Genomic DNA, 17,562 nt, shown 5'->3' on the forward strand with positions numbered 1-17,562 from the left:
ACGTCACAACTAGAATTGACATTAGACCTCAAATGTCAATTGGACAAATGTTTACCGCATCCGAGTCCGTCATTCCTATCAGCTGCTGATACCTAGTCCCTTCATCCTACAAATGTCGCGTTACGTATTCAGATCATGATTGAAATCGTCGCTAAATTAGTAAGGGAACAAACTCCAGCATTCCTATGCGGTGAGGTGGTCGAGTGCTTCATAGATTTCTCGAACCCGGCTCAAGCTCAGCATCGAGTCTCGCAAAGTAACAGGTACGTGCCCAACTGGAGACCATTGACTTCAATTCTAATTAGATTATAATTGGTTTCTTCTGGTTACAGTGACACCCACGAGAACTTAGCCTGGGCCTCGGTTCAAATTCACTGTTATTTAAATTCGACATCGCACAGAGAGAAGGGCAGCGACTTGCAGATAGCAGAACTGACAAAAGTCGCTAACACATCCCTTGGAACAGCAAGTAAACAGTCAGGCGATGTCTTTCACTCCACGAAACCCAAGATTCTGTTCTGTGATTTACGCTTGAGTAGCGGCGAGACTAAATCTTGTAAGTATAGGATTTTATCAGAAGAATTTGAATTCTTCGAACCGTCTGACACGGGGGCACCTACCACTAATCTCTTTTCGAAGACTACACACTCCGGAGGTTCGAGAGTTTTGTTGTTTCATTTTCGCCAAGATTTGTTGATTGCATTCCACAAGATCAACACAAAGTTAGAGTGATGCCAACTAAGTTACAATTCATTTACCGCAGACCAAGCAACTTAATTAGTAAGCTAGCAAACTTAAAGAATGAAGATCGTGGGATCGAGGAAAAGTATGGTGTTGTTGTGTTTAACAGCACTAAGGCTCAGGCACCTGTCATTATGGAAAGCGTGTTCCCAGTTTTAGCATTAGCCAATGCTACTGACAGCCTAATTGTACCCGAGATTTCATCTCCCTCTACACCACATCGGGACCGCACAGTAGCTCCACTGTATTGAATCTAGAAACAGAGTTCAATTGATTTCCTGAACGCAAGCAGCTTGACTATCGTTACAGATTGCGATGCGTCTGTTTGTCAATCATCCAGGTTGTCGCAGTTAGGATCGCATACACTTCAGAAAGACCGTTGTATATTTTCCTAGGGAAAAATCAATTTCTTGTTTTTATTCGAGAGGAGACTCCTGCTTCAAAATCCTGTTCTGTTTTTGAGCCATCGGTGTAGAAGACGTCAATATATCCTGACACACATTCTTCTATTTTGTCCATATTTGCTCTTTGTTTCAACATAACTTCATATCTTCTACCAAATAGATGAATAGGGATCCGAGAATCAGGAGGCATTGCGAAAACTGGATTCAGTTCTCCCAATAACTCTTCCAATGCTCTGTCCCCCCCACGTCCATTGTTTCCCCATAGACCTAATCGAGTTAGTCTATTAGCTGCTCTCATTGTAGTGTTCTGAATAGACAATCCAAATTGAGTAATGCGTGCAGAGCTGCGTCGGATGTCCGCCTTCGAAGCCCATAAGTTATGACAGCTCTTTTCATCTTTACCTCTACATGTTTTTTCCAACGAAGTTTCTTGTCTAGAATAACTCCCAGATATTTCACTTCATCAGAGAGTTGAAAGGTTCCACACCTCATCTCTGGAAGGCTAAAACCATAATACCATAGTGATTTTATTTGGATTTACTGAAAGTCCATGTCCGAAGCACCAATTGTCAATCAAATTAACGGCGCGTTGTGTGTTTCTACACACCATTCCGAGATCTCGACCTACAACTAGCACAGCTACGTCAATCGCATAAGCTAGAGCGTGTATTGGCAGATTTTGCAGATCGCATAGCAGTGAGTCGATCAACATACTCCACAGAAGTGGCGATAGCACACCTCCATGAGAGCAGCCTTTCGTTACTTCCGTTGTTAGGTAGCGATCAACACCCACTTCAGAAGTCAGAAAAAAGTTATTACTGTATAAGTAGAACAAGATTTTTGAAGGTCTTCCGCGGTGAGCCTGAAAGCGCCTGAGCGGTGAAAGCCTAAAAATGTTTAATCGTGGGCCACATAACCCAGGTATTTGTTACGGGGATCATCTCGTGTCAAGGCCGTTTTTTTTCGCTTTTTTGGGAATTTTTTGTGAAGAACTGAATAAAGATGCAATTTGCCATCATATATTTATTAATATCTTGAGCATGCGTAACAATTTTTCCAGTTCGATACCATCATTTATTATTGAAGTACAGAGCCGATAGTAGTGATAACGAATTGAGCTCCTTTTCTCGAAATTCTCAATATTAACGGAAATATAAGCGTTTAAAATTTTTCCCAAGATTCTTTCAAATTTCAGAAATTTTCTTGGCACCCAGACCCCCCAACCTATATACCATTTTGCAGCTCAGACCTTCCCCCAATAGTAGTGATCACGAATTAGGCTCTCCAATAAAAGGTGTTTTTCGGGTGCTACGCTAGAGGACTCTGTGTTTATATTAAAGAAAAAAAATAACATTTTTACGTGTGGACTTTATCACGGTTCGCAAACTAGGATTATTAAAAAATATTGAAAGGTAACTTCTTGGAGCCTTAAACTATTTTTTTGTAAATTTTTGTGTTTTTCCCGGCTTCTTTAATGTACAAAAAAACTGGTCCGATGAATCGCAATTATCCTAGTTTACGAATCGTAGAAATATTTTCTGAATAATTCGTGAAAATTTCAAAGAATTTCGTTGGATAGATTTTGGGCTTTCAACATGCAGTTTCGAAAAAACCGCATTTTAAAATGAGAATGTGATTATTAATCATCAAATCTTAACTGACTGTACACCAATAATAGCAAATTATTGGTGTACAGTCCATAGTCCATAGTCCTAGTCCATAAACCTCCGGTTTCTCAAAAAGCACATGTAAAGCCTTGTCTTAAATTCTCGCTTTTTTAGCGAAGTCATTCAGGCTGGTAATTTCGCACTTCATTAACACTGTAATGTCCAAACGACTCGGAATATCGAAAAATCACTTTGCCCAAATATTCTACACTGTATCTAGATGCAATTGATCCAAAAATATCGATTCCACGGATCGGTCTTAAATGTTCACGTGGATCGGATGAAAATTCTTGAAATTGTACTGCTCCCCGATTTCGAAAACATGATTTCGAGGAAAACCCGTTTGAAGTTTAGAAACGCTACATCTTGTTGTAATACTGTGCCTTGTACCTCTTTGCTATATTGGAAAGTGAGTGTTTACCAGCTTGAATGCGGTTTTTTTCTTTTCAGTTGCTCAAGAAAAGCTAATTTTAAGAATTTTCCAACTTGTTTTTATACAAGGACGCTAGTTTCGTTGTGGCCTTACGACTCGCGAAAAAAAAAGAAGTTGTCCAAATTTCACTTGTGATAATCCACAATTAAGAAAACAAACACTTTGTACTTTACACAATTTATTAATAAAACGATTTCAAAACTCCACGGACAGCATTACAGCTAATGGTATCGAGAACGGACTGCGAGAAACCACATATCAGTCGCTAATTTATTCAAAATAAAATGCTGACCTGTCGTCTGCATTTTTGCCATATTATGGAATTTTTATAAAGGGTCAAATTGCAAGCTGCTTACTCAGCTGCATGTGCAAGGTGTTGCATTGCATTTGCTAGTATTTCATTATACCTAGACTGATATGTGACTTCTCCCCCCTTTGGATTAGAATTCTCCTGAATTCTATTATCTAAAACTATTTTACACTGTTTTTCTTTCCTCAGGTAGGTAATAATTCCGTATGCTAAAATTATCAGGATCACTATAAAACTTATATTAAATATATATGAAATTTTTTTTATGAAAATATAGTTCTTTAATTTGTTGGATATTATTTGTATGTTTTACAATGAGTTCATCCAGGGTGATTTTGTCGTTAAAGTTTGTAAAATTTTCGTTTGATGGATAGTAAAATCTTTCATTAAATATTTGTTTTGTATTTGAAAAGTAGTGATCCCGAATCTTAATTGAGCAATTACTAAAATGAATTAATGCATTTTGCTTAATTACTAAGCTTCTTTCATCACAATTTTGATGTAAGTTCAAATTATATCCATTTTTAATCAAAAGGGTTTCTTCATCAATTTCTACAATCTCTGTATTATTATTTCGTATTAATTCACAACTTTGACTATATATGCAATGTTTGCTTACATCTAATTCGTTTAATGTTTTCAAACTTTCGTATCTATATACAATGGTTTTATATGTAAAGATTGTTTCAGATGGGAAGTCAATTTCTTTTTGGTTTTCATTCGGCAAAGCGACAATTCTTTTGAGTTGTACCGTTACAAAATTGGTAGGAATCTTTAATGCAAAAATTAAAAGGTTATTCACAGATTTCGTTACTCCCAACTTTATATATTGTAACTTGTGTACATCGATATTAAAGTTTTTAATTTCCTCATCTGTCAAAATATTCGGGTGTAGGATGCCGTATCTAGCCGAAATAACGTTATCTTGAATGTGTTCTATTCTACTCTTCAATATTTGAACTTTAAAAAGTTGATCATAGTATATGTTGTTTGTGATTGTAAAATTCGACAAACTATTAAATCGAGATAAAATTATTTTTCGATCCGATTCTATTGTATTTTTTAGCTGATGAATGGTTTCATTGAATACATTGTTTATTGTTATTTGTTGGTTTATTGCGTTAATTGTATTATGGTTGTTTATGTCAGTAGTCTGGAAGTGTTCTTCAATATCCCGTCTGTCTTGTTCGTCCATAGTCCCGAACAACCACTTTTGTACACTGCCTACTATATTAGCTAACCCTCTTTTTCTTCTATTTACTTGGGGAACTAACGTATTAATTTTATTTCTTAGATGGTCAAGTTCTATAAACAGTGGTTTTTGGTGTTCTACGTCCAAATGTTTTATATTTTGAGAAAAGCTATTTATAAGATCTAAAATTTCTGTTGTATTTACGACATGTATAATTAAAGATGTTTCATTAGCTATATCGACTTTATTTAATTGGATTTCGGCAAAACCTCGTTGCTCCGATAACTCGAATATGTTCAGTGCCCCTCTTACTGGGGTGAAAAGGATGAGTATTAGGAACAATATCCTGATCAAAACCTGTAGAATTAAAAAAATAATTTGCCTTGAATGATTTCAATTATCATTTTCTTTCTGAAATAGGGCATGTCCTCTTGTGTAAACGTGATTTTATGATCTTGACTGGCATATTCTGCAATCATGCAGCTAAAAACTCCACAGTCGCTACTATTACTTTGACGTGGTGCATCAGTAACATTCTCTATTGTATATTCCGACATATCCAGCATTTTACTATGTTTATCTAATGATTCTTGTTCTAAATATTCTTTCAAGGCTTTCAGAGCTACTTGGTTAGTGTTACCTAGTGAATCATAGTATTTTATGGTTTTGTGCCTCAAATCGATGATTGTGATGCACCAATGGTTATTGTTAACGTGCACAGGGACTAATATAATATCGTGAGAGAATATATCTACTTTGCGTGTCCATCTACGGACCGCTTGGTATCCTGCTTCTAATAAACGTAAGATGAAAAATGTATTCATGGAGTATATTTTTGGCAGATTTAAGTTGTCTTCCTGTTTACTTCGATCTTCTAAAAGTTTCAGATAGAAATTAATTATATTGTCGTTGAGCCATTCTCCTTCCATCAACGTTCTTATGTCTTCCCGTGTTATGTCTATTTTGAATTTTGATGCCAAAACCTCGTCTTGAGCGTCACCATTTATTGCTTTTTCAATTATTTTTTCTTCTTCGGTGGTTAAAATCCATTCTTTTTCTGGAGCGTCTTCATTGCAAAATTTCGGTTTCTTTTTTATGTTAACTGGGTGTACATTGTCCAGTTTTGATTTTCTGAATTTCGGCAGATGTTTTTGCCGCGTAGCCTTGTAGTTTTTTATAAATCCCGTACTTCTATTCTCGGCATAGTCTTCTCGGTTTTTGTTACATTTTTCTAACCATTTGTTCTTTGATTCCTTTAAATTTGTGAATACCGTTTCAAAATCAATTTTATGTCGCTGTACTGCCGTAGGTGTACATTTAATTGACGAATGAAACCGCTCATTATAGTTCCTTACCGCTTGTTGGATAATTCGCCGCGGGGACAATCCATTCTTCTGGTTATAGATAATCCTGAATTTTTCTACTAAAGTCTCGTGGAACCTTTCTATATCTGCAAGTCCTGTATGACTATTCGGTTTAGTTAGATGCATTTCGACATCCTCCTTCTGTAGGAAATCTTTTATCAGGATTCCATTACACTCGTTTCCAGCGACTAACTTTTTAGGGTTTCCAAATTTTGTAAAATGTTCCTCTAATTTTTCTATAATCGTCATATGATTTTTATCTGACAGGTAGTAAACTGTTCCAAATTTTGAGAATTTGTCTATTACTGTTAAAAAGTTATGTTTCATGATGGTATATATGTCTATGTGTATAATTTCGTTTAGATCTTTTGGGGTTTCACTATATAGAAATTTGGGTTTTATTGGTCGGCGATCGTATTTTATTTCTTGACACACTTCACACTGGTTGATTACGATATTTATTAGCTCTAATAATTTAGGATAATAGATTTTATTTTTTATCGCATTGAACGTCTCCTGGATGCCAGAGTGCAGACTCTCTTTAACGTGATATAGGGAAATTTGCCTGACGGCCTCTACTTCGCTTCGCATATCCTCTGCTCTAAATGCGCATCTAACAAATTTTATTTGATTATCGTTTGAGTACATTTCCCTAAGTTTTTCTTGGACTAAATTGTATTTTCGATCCGATATTTCAGAGAAAATTCCAGTGGTACCCTTTTTAATGTAGCGTTTGAAGATGTCAGATAGATTATCGAAGTCATATTCTGCAATATATATTATCCGTTTGTTATGAATTGCCTCCATTTCTCTAGTTTTATCATTAGTAAGGATTATTTGAGTCTTGTACTTGTTGACTATCTCCTCTTTGATAGGGATGTGGTCAAGTAACTCTTCGTCTGCAGAGTGGACTGTTGCCATAGTGACGTCATCTTCGTCTTCCATGTTAAACAGCTCTGGTAACTCCGAATATGAGTTTGTACGGCTTAATAATTTGCTTGATGTTTCCTCATCTGCATCTGTTTGTTTAAGCCTGCTCAGAAAATCAGCGACATGATTTTCTTTTCCCTTTAAATATTGTATACTAAATTGGTATTCCCCTAGTCTCAGGAGCCACCGTTGGTGCTGTGGGGATAATTCTTTTCCTTTATATTTTGCGTGTAAGAATTTTATTGGTTGGTGATCCGTAAATAATATGAATTTGTTACCGTAAAGGTAAGGCCTGAAGTAGTTCACTGCCCACATAATGGCCAAGAACTCCTTGTCTGTGGCCGAATAGTTTCTTTCATGCTTATTTAACGTTCTTGACGCGAAACACACTGGATGTCCTTCCTGTGATAGTACGGCACCAATCGCATAATTAGAGGCGTCTGTTGTTAAATGGAATGGAGAATAGATGGAGAACAAATCAGGCTTTTTAGTTTTTCAAAAGCCTCTACATAGTTTGGATCTTTGGTATTGATTTTAGCCTCTTTTTTAAGGTATTTTACCATTGGTTGTGCTACTTTGGCGAATGAACTTTCGATAAAATCCTGTAAGACCCAAAAAGCTCTTAATTTGTTTCGTCGTTTTTGGTAGTTGTACGTTTCTAATGACCTCAACCTTCGCAGGATTAGGTTTAAAACCATCCTTTGTAACTATGTGCCCTAAAAAGGTTGTTTCGTGCTGCATGAAAGCACATTTGTCGACTTGGACTTTCAATTTGTGCTCCTTTAGAACCTTAAATATGTCTGTTAAATTTTTAATGTGTTCCTGTAACGTTGTGCTAAATATAAGCACATCGTCTAGGTACACAACACAGGTTTTATTTATAAAATTTCGTAAAATGTCGTTCATAAGCCTCTGAAAGGTGGCGGGCGCATTTTTTAGGCCGAACGGCATCCTAACGAACTCATATAGTCCGTGAGGAGTAACGAATGCCGTTTTATGCCGATCTTCTGGTTTTATTAAAATTTGATGATAGCCTTTCGCTAGGTCTATCGTGGAGAAATATTGCGCCCTCCCTAGTTTGTCCAAAATTGAGTCGATATTAGGCAACGGGAACTTGTCGTCCACCGTTACCTCATTTAACCTTCTATAATCGATTACTATACGATATTTAGGTTTTCCTGAGTTGTCCGTCTTCTTAGGGACGACAATCAGAGGGCTTGAGTATTTTGAACGGCTCTTTGTTATAATGCCCTGTGACTCCATTTCCGTTAATTGGCGTCGCACTTCTTCCTCGTGCTTGGGCGGATAGCGATACAGTTTAGCATTTATCTGCTGGTCTGTCACTGTTTTTATGTCATGCATTATAGTTAGTGTGCTGGTGAGTTTGTCACCTTCTTTAAAGAATATCTCCCCAAATTGTTTGATTAATTTTAAGATTTCTCGCTTTTCTTCTTGGTTTAAATGGTTTAATTTCAGTCTACTAAGGTAATCAGGACTTGTAGCTTCAAGGAAACATATCTCTTTCACCGGATAAGGTTTATTTACCATTTGGATTACTTGACCATTAAGGGTAACAGTTTTATTTTCTAAGTTTATTATCGTTTCCAACTGGTTAAGTATATCCATCCCTATAATAAAATCATATTTCCTTTCTCCTAAATCCCTAACCTTCCAGCGAACTTTAAATCCTGGTGGGGCATTGATTTCGATTGGTGAAGGTGTATGCACCTCGAAATTAATTACATCTATGTTAGTAATTGTGCGGAATTGTATTGGTTTGATTTTTATTTTCTGAAATTGCTTTAGTTTCTCGTTTATTAAACTAAAGGATGACCCTGTATCTACCAAAGCTATAAATTTTGATTGGTCTATTGTAATCTTGATTAAGGGTAACTCATCCGAGGCTAATTGATAAAAAATTGGCCTCCTTCGTTCGAGTTACTATCAAGTTCGGAAGGTTGCCGTGAGTTACTAGAGGGCTTTCGCAATGAGGTGTTTTGGATATTATCCACCTCCATGGGCTCTACTTGCTGATGCTTTCGAGTATTCGAATATTGACGTGAATTACCCTGTCTATAATTGGCTTTAAATTTTCTGGAAGGGTTGTGGTTACGGGTTTCGTTCGTATTTTGTGAGTTGGAATTACTAACATTGTATTCCTCCCTGTTGTTGTATTGTCTGTTATCAGTGTTTTGGTCGTTTTGTCGGATGTCTTGGCTAGGATTTCCTTGATACTTTGGATTATCCTGAGAATTATTTTGACTCCAATTTTTTCGAAATTTATTTTTGTACTTTTTATTATTGAAATGGTTATTATAGCTAGACACGTCAGTTTTCCGGAATTCTGGTCTGATACAACTATCTTCGAAACGTCTCTCTCTCATGATTTTTACAATTTCATTTACACTTTTTAGACTATAAATTTTCTCTAACAATACACCCTGTGTCATTTCTTTGACAACATTTACCAATAGGGATTCAGCGCTATTTAGGTCTACATTCATATCATTCTCATAATACAGTATAATTTCCTCAGCCTTATATTTTAAATTTAGTATATCGATAGCAAGATCGCTTACCGTATCTCCTCGCAGGTTGGTAATTTGTCGGTAAATTTCCGCCGGTTCCAGTTCCGGTCTGTACCGTAGTTTCAGGCTGCTTTTGATGTCATCCCAGTTGTCGGGTTCAGGTAAACCCATAACAGCATTTTTCGCCTCCCCTTGGATTTTTTCCTGGTATATTGCCCTTGTTGCTGCTTTCCTTGCATTTGGGTCGATTATGTTGTTCAGGTAGTACTCCACGTTTTTGATAAATGCATTAACGGACACTGGGCCACTGCCCGTAAAACAACTCATGAACTGGATCTCCTTCATGATCCTGTGTCTATTTTCCGCCGACTGTTGTTGTTGTGTTAACCGTTCTAATGCCTCTGCCAACTGATGGATTTGTTGTTCTCGTTCCTGAATTTGGTGTTGCAAATGTTAAACTTGTTCTGCCATTTCTTCCTGATTTTCGATGTTCCTTGTCACGTCAAATTTATGGCAACGTCTCTTTTTGCTGCTAAGCATTCGCTAAGCACTTTCACTCTTTATATTATTATTGTTATTAAAACTGAGCAAGCTTATATGGCAGTCTCACCATATAATTTAAAACAGTTTGGGTGACTTCCTGTACTTGCAATATAGTGATTTTAGCTGCGTGTAATTAGGTAATACGTTAATTGTTTAATTAATTGTAATCAATTGGTTCTTCGCGAACACTTACTATGATTACAATGTGTGTTTTTAGGTTTTGCAATCAAAGGGTTCTTTGCGAACACTATTTTTGATTTACAAAATTTACTAATTGATTTATTAAGGTTTGTAATCAATTGGTTCTTTTCGAACACTATATTTGATTTACAAACTTGTGTTTTATTGTTCTTATTATCGGCTGATTCTTCGCGAATAATCACTTCCCGATTTACAAAGTTAACCGACTGCGCCAGTTTCGTTGTGGCCTTACGACTCGCGAAAAAAAAAGAAGTTGTCCAAATTTCACTTGTGATAATCCACAATTAAGAAAACAAACACTTTGTACTTTACACAATTTATTAATAAAACGATTTCAAAACTCCACGGACAGCATTACAGCTAATGGTATCGAGAACGGACTGCGAGAAACCACATATCAGTCGCTAATTTATTCAAAATAAACTGCTGACCTGTCGTCTGCATTTTTGCCATATTATGGAATTTTTATAAAGGGTCAAATTGCAAGCTGCTTACTCAGCTGCATGTGCAAGGTGTTGCATTGCATTTGCTAGTATTTCATTATACCTAGACTGATATGTGACTCGCTATTGATTATAAATCTAGGGATATTTTAGCTTATTTTAAGTCAATAAAAAACAAATGGATAAAAAAACGTTTCCAACCAGATAACCCCTTAAGTAATGGATTTGTGATATTATCACTTGGTAATGAATGCCGCCTGCTGGCGTTGGTCTGCGTAATACATATTTCCTAGTTTAAGTAACCGAGGTGACTAGAGTGCCGACGGCGACTATTGGTTGCGAATATTCTCCCGGCTGGTTTTGGTGTGAAGAGGGGATTTCGATTTTGTGGGTGATAGACAACCTTTAATGATGCCAAGCAAACAAAACTTCTAAATGAAGTAATGCTCGTTCCCAAAAAATCATGATTCCCTAGAATCAAATTAAATAAAAAGGGTTAAGTTATTCCTAAAACGGGATATGTTAATTTTATTTGTAAACACCTATTTCGGGCATCAGGTACTGAGGAAGGGCACAACTTCTGTCCAAAATACGTATTTACAAATAAAATTAACATATCCCGTTTTAGGAATAACTTAACTCTTTTTATTTATTTTGACTCTAGTAGGAAGCGTGGATAAAATCCACAAAATTGAAAATTCGTGGCTCTCTGCTCTTTGTATGTGAAAATATTGTATTATCCAATGTCTTATATGATATTTATTTTGTTTTTTTCTTGTCTTGCACGAAAGATATTTTTCATTAACCCCTATTTGAAGTTGCACTTTACGCTATGAACGTAAGAAATCAGGGCAAATCCCTCTAGCAATAGGTAATATCTAGTCGGCACTTGGTAATAGTTGATGTTGATAATATGATATTTACGGTTAGGATAATGATGGCTCAAGTGGTTAGAGCGCTGGGCTATCGTAGCGGAAGGTCGCGGTTCAAATCTCGCTGGGGGCAGAGGAATTTGTTATCGTGATTGGATGTCGGACACCAGTCGATTCAGCTGTGAATGAGTACCTGAGTCAAATCAGGGTAATAATCTCGGGCGAGCGCAATTCTGACCACATTGCCTCCCACAGTGTACTGTGGTGTACCGTTACGGTCTTGAATGAAGTGCTCTAACACACTTCAAGGCCTTGATCCAATATGGATTGTTGCGCCAACGATTATTATTATTATAATGAAAGCTGGTATTTGCCATATAACTTTGGCTCCACAAGCCTTTTTATGCCTCTGCTTTGGACGACACCGCATGTCATCCATTTTTCGTTCTGATTAATGGATTTAGGGGCTCCCTCAATCCCTAAACAAAATTTACGCATGAATCTAAATTTTTTTATATTCTTGCAACCGATGCTGTAATTTGAACGAGCAATCCCAACTTGCCCACAGACGTGAAACTTCACTGCAACTTGCAATTTATTTGATCTAATTACCTAGCCGCCCTTAACGAGTGGTGACACATTGGGACGTTGAAGTAGATGATGAGCACAATAGGGGAACACCAAAAACTAAGCCAGCCGAACTTTTAGCGCCGCGTAAACACACACAACGTTCAGTCCGGGAAGCAAGAAAGGTTCAGCGCGATGAAATACGGTTGCCCCTGGCATAGCTCGTCTAAGCGTCATCGTCATTGATATGATGAAATGTGCTTCAAGTCCTTCCTGGACTTCCCTAGAGGCTTGCACTCTGTTGTGTGTTTGTTTGACGAACCACTCCGATAGCAAAAACGATTTCACTTCTATTTGGAGTTGCAGCCAGTATCCGTATATTGCGGTCACTTGTCATTTCGCATATGGTTGAGAATCGTGGTGATGTGGTCCGTTCATTTCTTGAGTTGCGCATAATCGTTGATTGGATGCCGATCGTTAACGTCCTAAACCTAAACTATCGAAAGATTTTCGACCATTTGCAAGTTCTTCCGTGATTTTGTATATGAATCTGAAATCATTTTAATTGAGAGCAGCTTATGCTTCCCTTTACCACGGTACAGACCACCATTGGCCTTTGAATTATTTCGCATTAACTTTGATCCTCAAGTTTATCTTAGCTACCAGGGCGAATTATATGGCCATGCTATCGAAGATACCGCTTTCGAAATTCCTCCACGGTCAGTGCAACTTTATGTAGCGAATGCTCTTATTTCGGATCAGGACCAGGGCATGTTACGCCACTAATTTAACGCAACATATGATCGCGGCTTTGCGACAATGTAGCCATCTATATCTACTTAAGCTTTGGTAGCATTCAACATTCAGCCATAGAGAGGAACGAGGCAGCGCAGATTTGAGAAGATCGTTATTGCATTGATCTTGCAAAAGTCGCCTGCTGTGGAGTACCACTTACTCCAGGCTGCGCAGATATGTATAGCGATTTCATGGCACAGTTCTCCATTAGTAGTAAGTATACATACATTCGGCTCGAATAGGAACAACTCAGACGTTTCTCCTGGGAGGCCAGAAAAAGTAAAAGAAAACGCTAAAGACAAAAAACACCGAAATCATTTTTGAAAAAAAAAACTTGCTTGATCGGTAGGAAATCGGTACTTAAGAAATGAGTATTACTACACTCTCTCGTACAAGTAAAACCTGAAAACAACGACAGTGATTTGAATGGCATGGCGCTTCGAACGCCTGCAAAAAGATAAAATCATTGCTATCGTCACTCTACATTTAACGCCCAAATGGAATTGTACTGCATTAAGTTGAGGGATTAGCCACGCTGCATTCTAATAATCAGGGTAAAACTTGCGCTAACTGAAAAAATAGTGAACATTCGGCATCGGATCGTAGATGCACAGGATATCGTAACACCAAAATGAAAATGCAACAAATCCCAAGCACGTCTTAGAAGTTATGGAAGGCGGCGAAACTAAAGGTGAACACACCACCAACACCAGTGCCAGGGTATTAACAAGAGGACAATGGTCTTTTTAAGGTTTTGTCTAAAGCAATAATAGTTATTATTTCATTGGGGTGGTCGTCAAAAATTATATTTTGTTCAGAATCAGTCTTAGACATGTTTGGCATGAGGTGCCCATTTCATTTTTAGAAAAGTTGTTCGAGATCAGCTTTGTTATGAAACGCATCATTTCCACTTTCTTGATGAACACCGACGTAGGCTTCTGACATAGCTGCTACACTTTGAACTTTACTCTTGGGATCGCTGTAGAGCAATTTAACACAGAACATGATATCTCCTGGCATCAGATGTTTCTACAAAGCATACCAGATTAGCTTTTATGTGTTCTCACGGTGTTTCTCCATTAGTAATCGCCCAGTGTGGAGTAGTAAACGCAACCATTCTACTTTAGAGACTGTATCAATTGAACAATTTTGCAAACTTTTTCTATTCAGTTCATTGTTTAAACGTGGAAACTATTAACGTTGAACTTGAAGTGCCGTATTCCACCATCCTGCTTATACGGTGACACAATACGTAAACAAAGGTATTCTACCATCATGTGATTGACGTGTTGATAGAGGCAAAAGTGTCTTTTCTATTGTAAACGCCGTGAGTTTAATAGTAATCGCGATATGATTGAATGTCTGCTACCGCTAATCGAAACCCAATGACAATCTTTGGACACGAGACACACGCAATTGCACTACCGGATTGAACGTCTTTGCCAGCTAAAACAGAGTTCTTATGGCCCAACGGAATCTATTTGCAAGTTCGATCCGCACAACAATGAAACCTTCCAATTTCAATTTTTAAATTTTTAAAACTAATCTAACTTCGTCGACAGACCTGTATCGTGAAACATTACCCATCAACGGCCCGCCAACATACCGTGGTCATGGAATCAAGTATTTCTACAGAATCACGATAGCTACTCAACGGGTTAAATCCAAAGTACACATACTAAGTGTTCCCATCCGTGTCTTGCCGCTTCCTGCAGTTGTCCGTCCAGAAGAAGTACCCGCTCTTTGCAACGATACGAACGAAGAGCTGGCGCCCACCAATCCTTTCCTTGAAAACTATAATACGCAGTCCGAAGTAGAAGTTTCATGGCATCATTTACAGGTGAGGATAAATGGATTCAATAATTGTTATCTTTTCATTGATTCTTCCATTGTTTGATTTGAATAGAATATAACCGCACGCCGACTACCGAAATTTTATCGAATATCAAATAAACGAGGTCATGTTGGCCGCTTCTGTATTTTCAAACATGCCTACAAACTAGGAGAAGATATTGTTGGAACGCTGGATTTTTCCAATCGTTCCGTACGCTGTTGCCAATTGTCTGTAACACTTCAATCGGAAGAAATACTACACAAAAATCGTAAAAATTCCCAATCATCAGGCATAGATCCAACAAACACTAATTCGAACAACACGAATCAGGAAAATGCTCCATCATCTAGCGATGTAGTCGGCAAACTGACGAATCATACGAAATATCACGAAGTATGCTTGGGAATGATGCAAACACAAATAATTATTCCAATACCTTTATTTGTGACGCCGTCATTTTCTACGGACCTGGTGGATGTTCGATGGCGTTTACACTTCGAATTTGTAACGAGTGCCGATATAGATTTTGGTTCAGCCGACCACAGCGCGGAAGACTGGCGAGCACCAGACGATATACCGATTGAAACGATGGTCTGGAACCTTCCTGTTACGTTGTACCCAACAGCACCTTTGCAAATTTTCCAACCCTGCGGCTCATACTCGTTAGTCATCAAGTAAGATATAAGGATATTTGCAGCAAAATATTTTATACCCAAGAAATGAAGGAGATTCTTTATTACATTAATTTTGTATTGAGAATACTAAAAAAATATTCAATAGTTTTAGACATCTTCTAGAAGGGTATCACTTCTGAATTAAAGAGAGCTGATTTGTTGTACAGATCGGTTATTATCAGGAGGATTTGTACCCTTCAAATTTCTGTCCATTTGTTTTACATATAATACTAACAATGTCAAATTATGAAACCGACTTCATGGAAAATGAAGAGCAAGTATTAACCAAATTCAGATAAATGCAAATATTACTAGGACTTCGGGTTGTAGTTGTCACGTAAAAAGCAATATAGATTTTTAGATAGCAGAAATAAAACATAATAAATAGGAGTAAATATCAAAAACGAATCTACTTTCTTACTTTCTTTGTGCTAAGAGCAAAGGCTATATAAAAATGAATTCTTGTCTTGCATTCAACATCAACGAATGGGTTTAGATATTGCTTTCTAACCTAGCAATATTTTAAACGCAGTTCTCCGTTCACTGAACGCCCTGATGTCTGTGTGTATTTGTGGTGGAGGAGAAGCTTTAGCCCTCTGAGGACTCAGACCGTGGTGGTCCATTGTACTCGACTCCCTCGTCTAACGGAATATCCCGGACTCGTTAATGCATCCCAGGACTTCTGTTAGGAGATGTGATGCTCCCCTTTGCAACTGGAGAACATCGGCGCCAGAGATTTAATGTCTGATGGATCCATAGGCGGGGCACTCACATAGAAAATTACATTTCAGGATGAATAATTTCTATTCTGAGCATATGTCCAGCTAGTGAATTATGGCCTGTTGTATAATGCACTGATTTGAGGCGTTCAAATTGCTCAGTTCTCAGCCGGCCACTGACATTCATCGTGTAGGTGTAGGTTTCCGTGTAGGATCTGGTTTGTCCATATTTAACCACAAACCGTATTACATAAGGGAATCATTCCATGTTGGATAAGAAAACAGCAGTTGCGTAGAGTATTGAGCAAGGCACTAGGTGTTGAACATCTCGCTGACAATAATCGCAACAAAAACGAAAAGAAGTACTGAGAAGGATGGATGGACTGGTGACTTGTGTTATCCACAAATTGTGGACATCGCGTTCCAATGAATCGTTGCTGGGCTTTTGATTTTAAGTGTTCTGTAGGCTGCATTGTGGATCGGGTTTTTGGTTTATTTCGATGTTTCGTTGTCGCCAACAGATGTTTTTGTCTAAAGCAAAAAGATGTTTGGGCAATTGACTCACACAGTATGTGTATATAAATTATTGCTACTTACGTAATACGTATATATAAATATTTAAGTTTCTAAATGGAGAATATCGCAGCTCGTAATTCACATCGTGTGCGTATCTCAGTTCGCCATTTCGACTTGCAATCGACTAGTTTTGTTTACAAATTACAAACAACCAACCAAATATTCCATTTCGAATCATCTATGTGCGTATCGTGAGGGGTTATTTTGCATGTATGTACATATCTTCAAGCTTGTCGGTTACAAGTAGAAATGGCGAACTGAGATAAGCACAAATATATTTGTGCATTATGAGCTGCACTATTCTCCATTTAGAAACATGACCGATTGCAGTCAACAAACCCGTGTTTGTCCATCACATATTCGAGAAAGGTGTTGTCAGAGCCCACTTTAGCAATCAGACCACCCATCACGAACACCATGTTACCTTTAGGAAGTCTCTTCTGGTCTACAATAAGTTGCTCATAGAAAGCCTCCTCCTTTGTATTGGACATGGTGCATAGCCTTGTACTATTGGGGTGTTGCTGACTCTAGGCCAGAATCTAGAAGTCAGTAGCGCTGGAGATCTCGTTAAAGTTGGAGAAAGCGAGCATTCTAAATAATGATTTTGAAACCGTTCCTACCTAGGGACGAAAATCACAACCGATAATAACTACAATGGCAACCTTGCTCTATTTCGTAGCCTACTCCGGAGTTCAATAATCTGTGGCAGGCGGGGGACTTGATACGCATGGATGAAGGCGATCCATACTGAGAAGTCTATACGGTTTGC

General features: G+C 37.8%; 1 protein-coding gene across 1 annotated transcript; it reads left to right on the plus strand.

Annotated features, from left to right (window-relative positions):
- Positions 1–25: 25 nt before the first annotated feature.
- LOC119660142 (RAB6A-GEF complex partner protein 2) lies at positions 26–15,895 on the plus strand. The gene is made up of 4 exons (XM_038068542.1): positions 26–263; positions 333–556; positions 14,553–14,830; positions 14,897–15,895. Exons 1-4 carry the CDS (start codon positions 136–138, stop codon positions 15,500–15,502), a joined length of 1,236 nt encoding a protein of 411 aa, XP_037924470.1. The 5' UTR covers positions 26–135; the 3' UTR covers positions 15,503–15,895.
- Positions 15,896–17,562: the final 1,667 nt, after the last annotated feature.

Source organism: Hermetia illucens, chromosome 6 (assembly GCF_905115235.1).
Source record: "Hermetia illucens chromosome 6, iHerIll2.2.curated.20191125, whole genome shotgun sequence".
NCBI classification, from domain to species: Eukaryota; Metazoa; Arthropoda; class Insecta; order Diptera; family Stratiomyidae; genus Hermetia; species Hermetia illucens.

What these genes read in the sequence shown, in the direction of transcription:
- LOC119660142 (XM_038068542.1), top strand. Translation starts at nt 136, where the DNA reads ATGATTGAAATCGTCGCTAAATTAGTAAGGGAACAAACTCCAGCATTC. An exon ending in TAGCGGCGAGACTAAATCTT is followed by an intron (nt 557 to 14,552) that starts GTAAGTATAGGA and finishes CTTCGTCGACAG; the next exon opens with ACCTGTATCGTGAAACATTA. An exon ending in TTTCATGGCATCATTTACAG is followed by an intron (nt 14,831 to 14,896) that starts GTGAGGATAAAT and finishes TGATTTGAATAG; the next exon opens with AATATAACCGCACGCCGACT.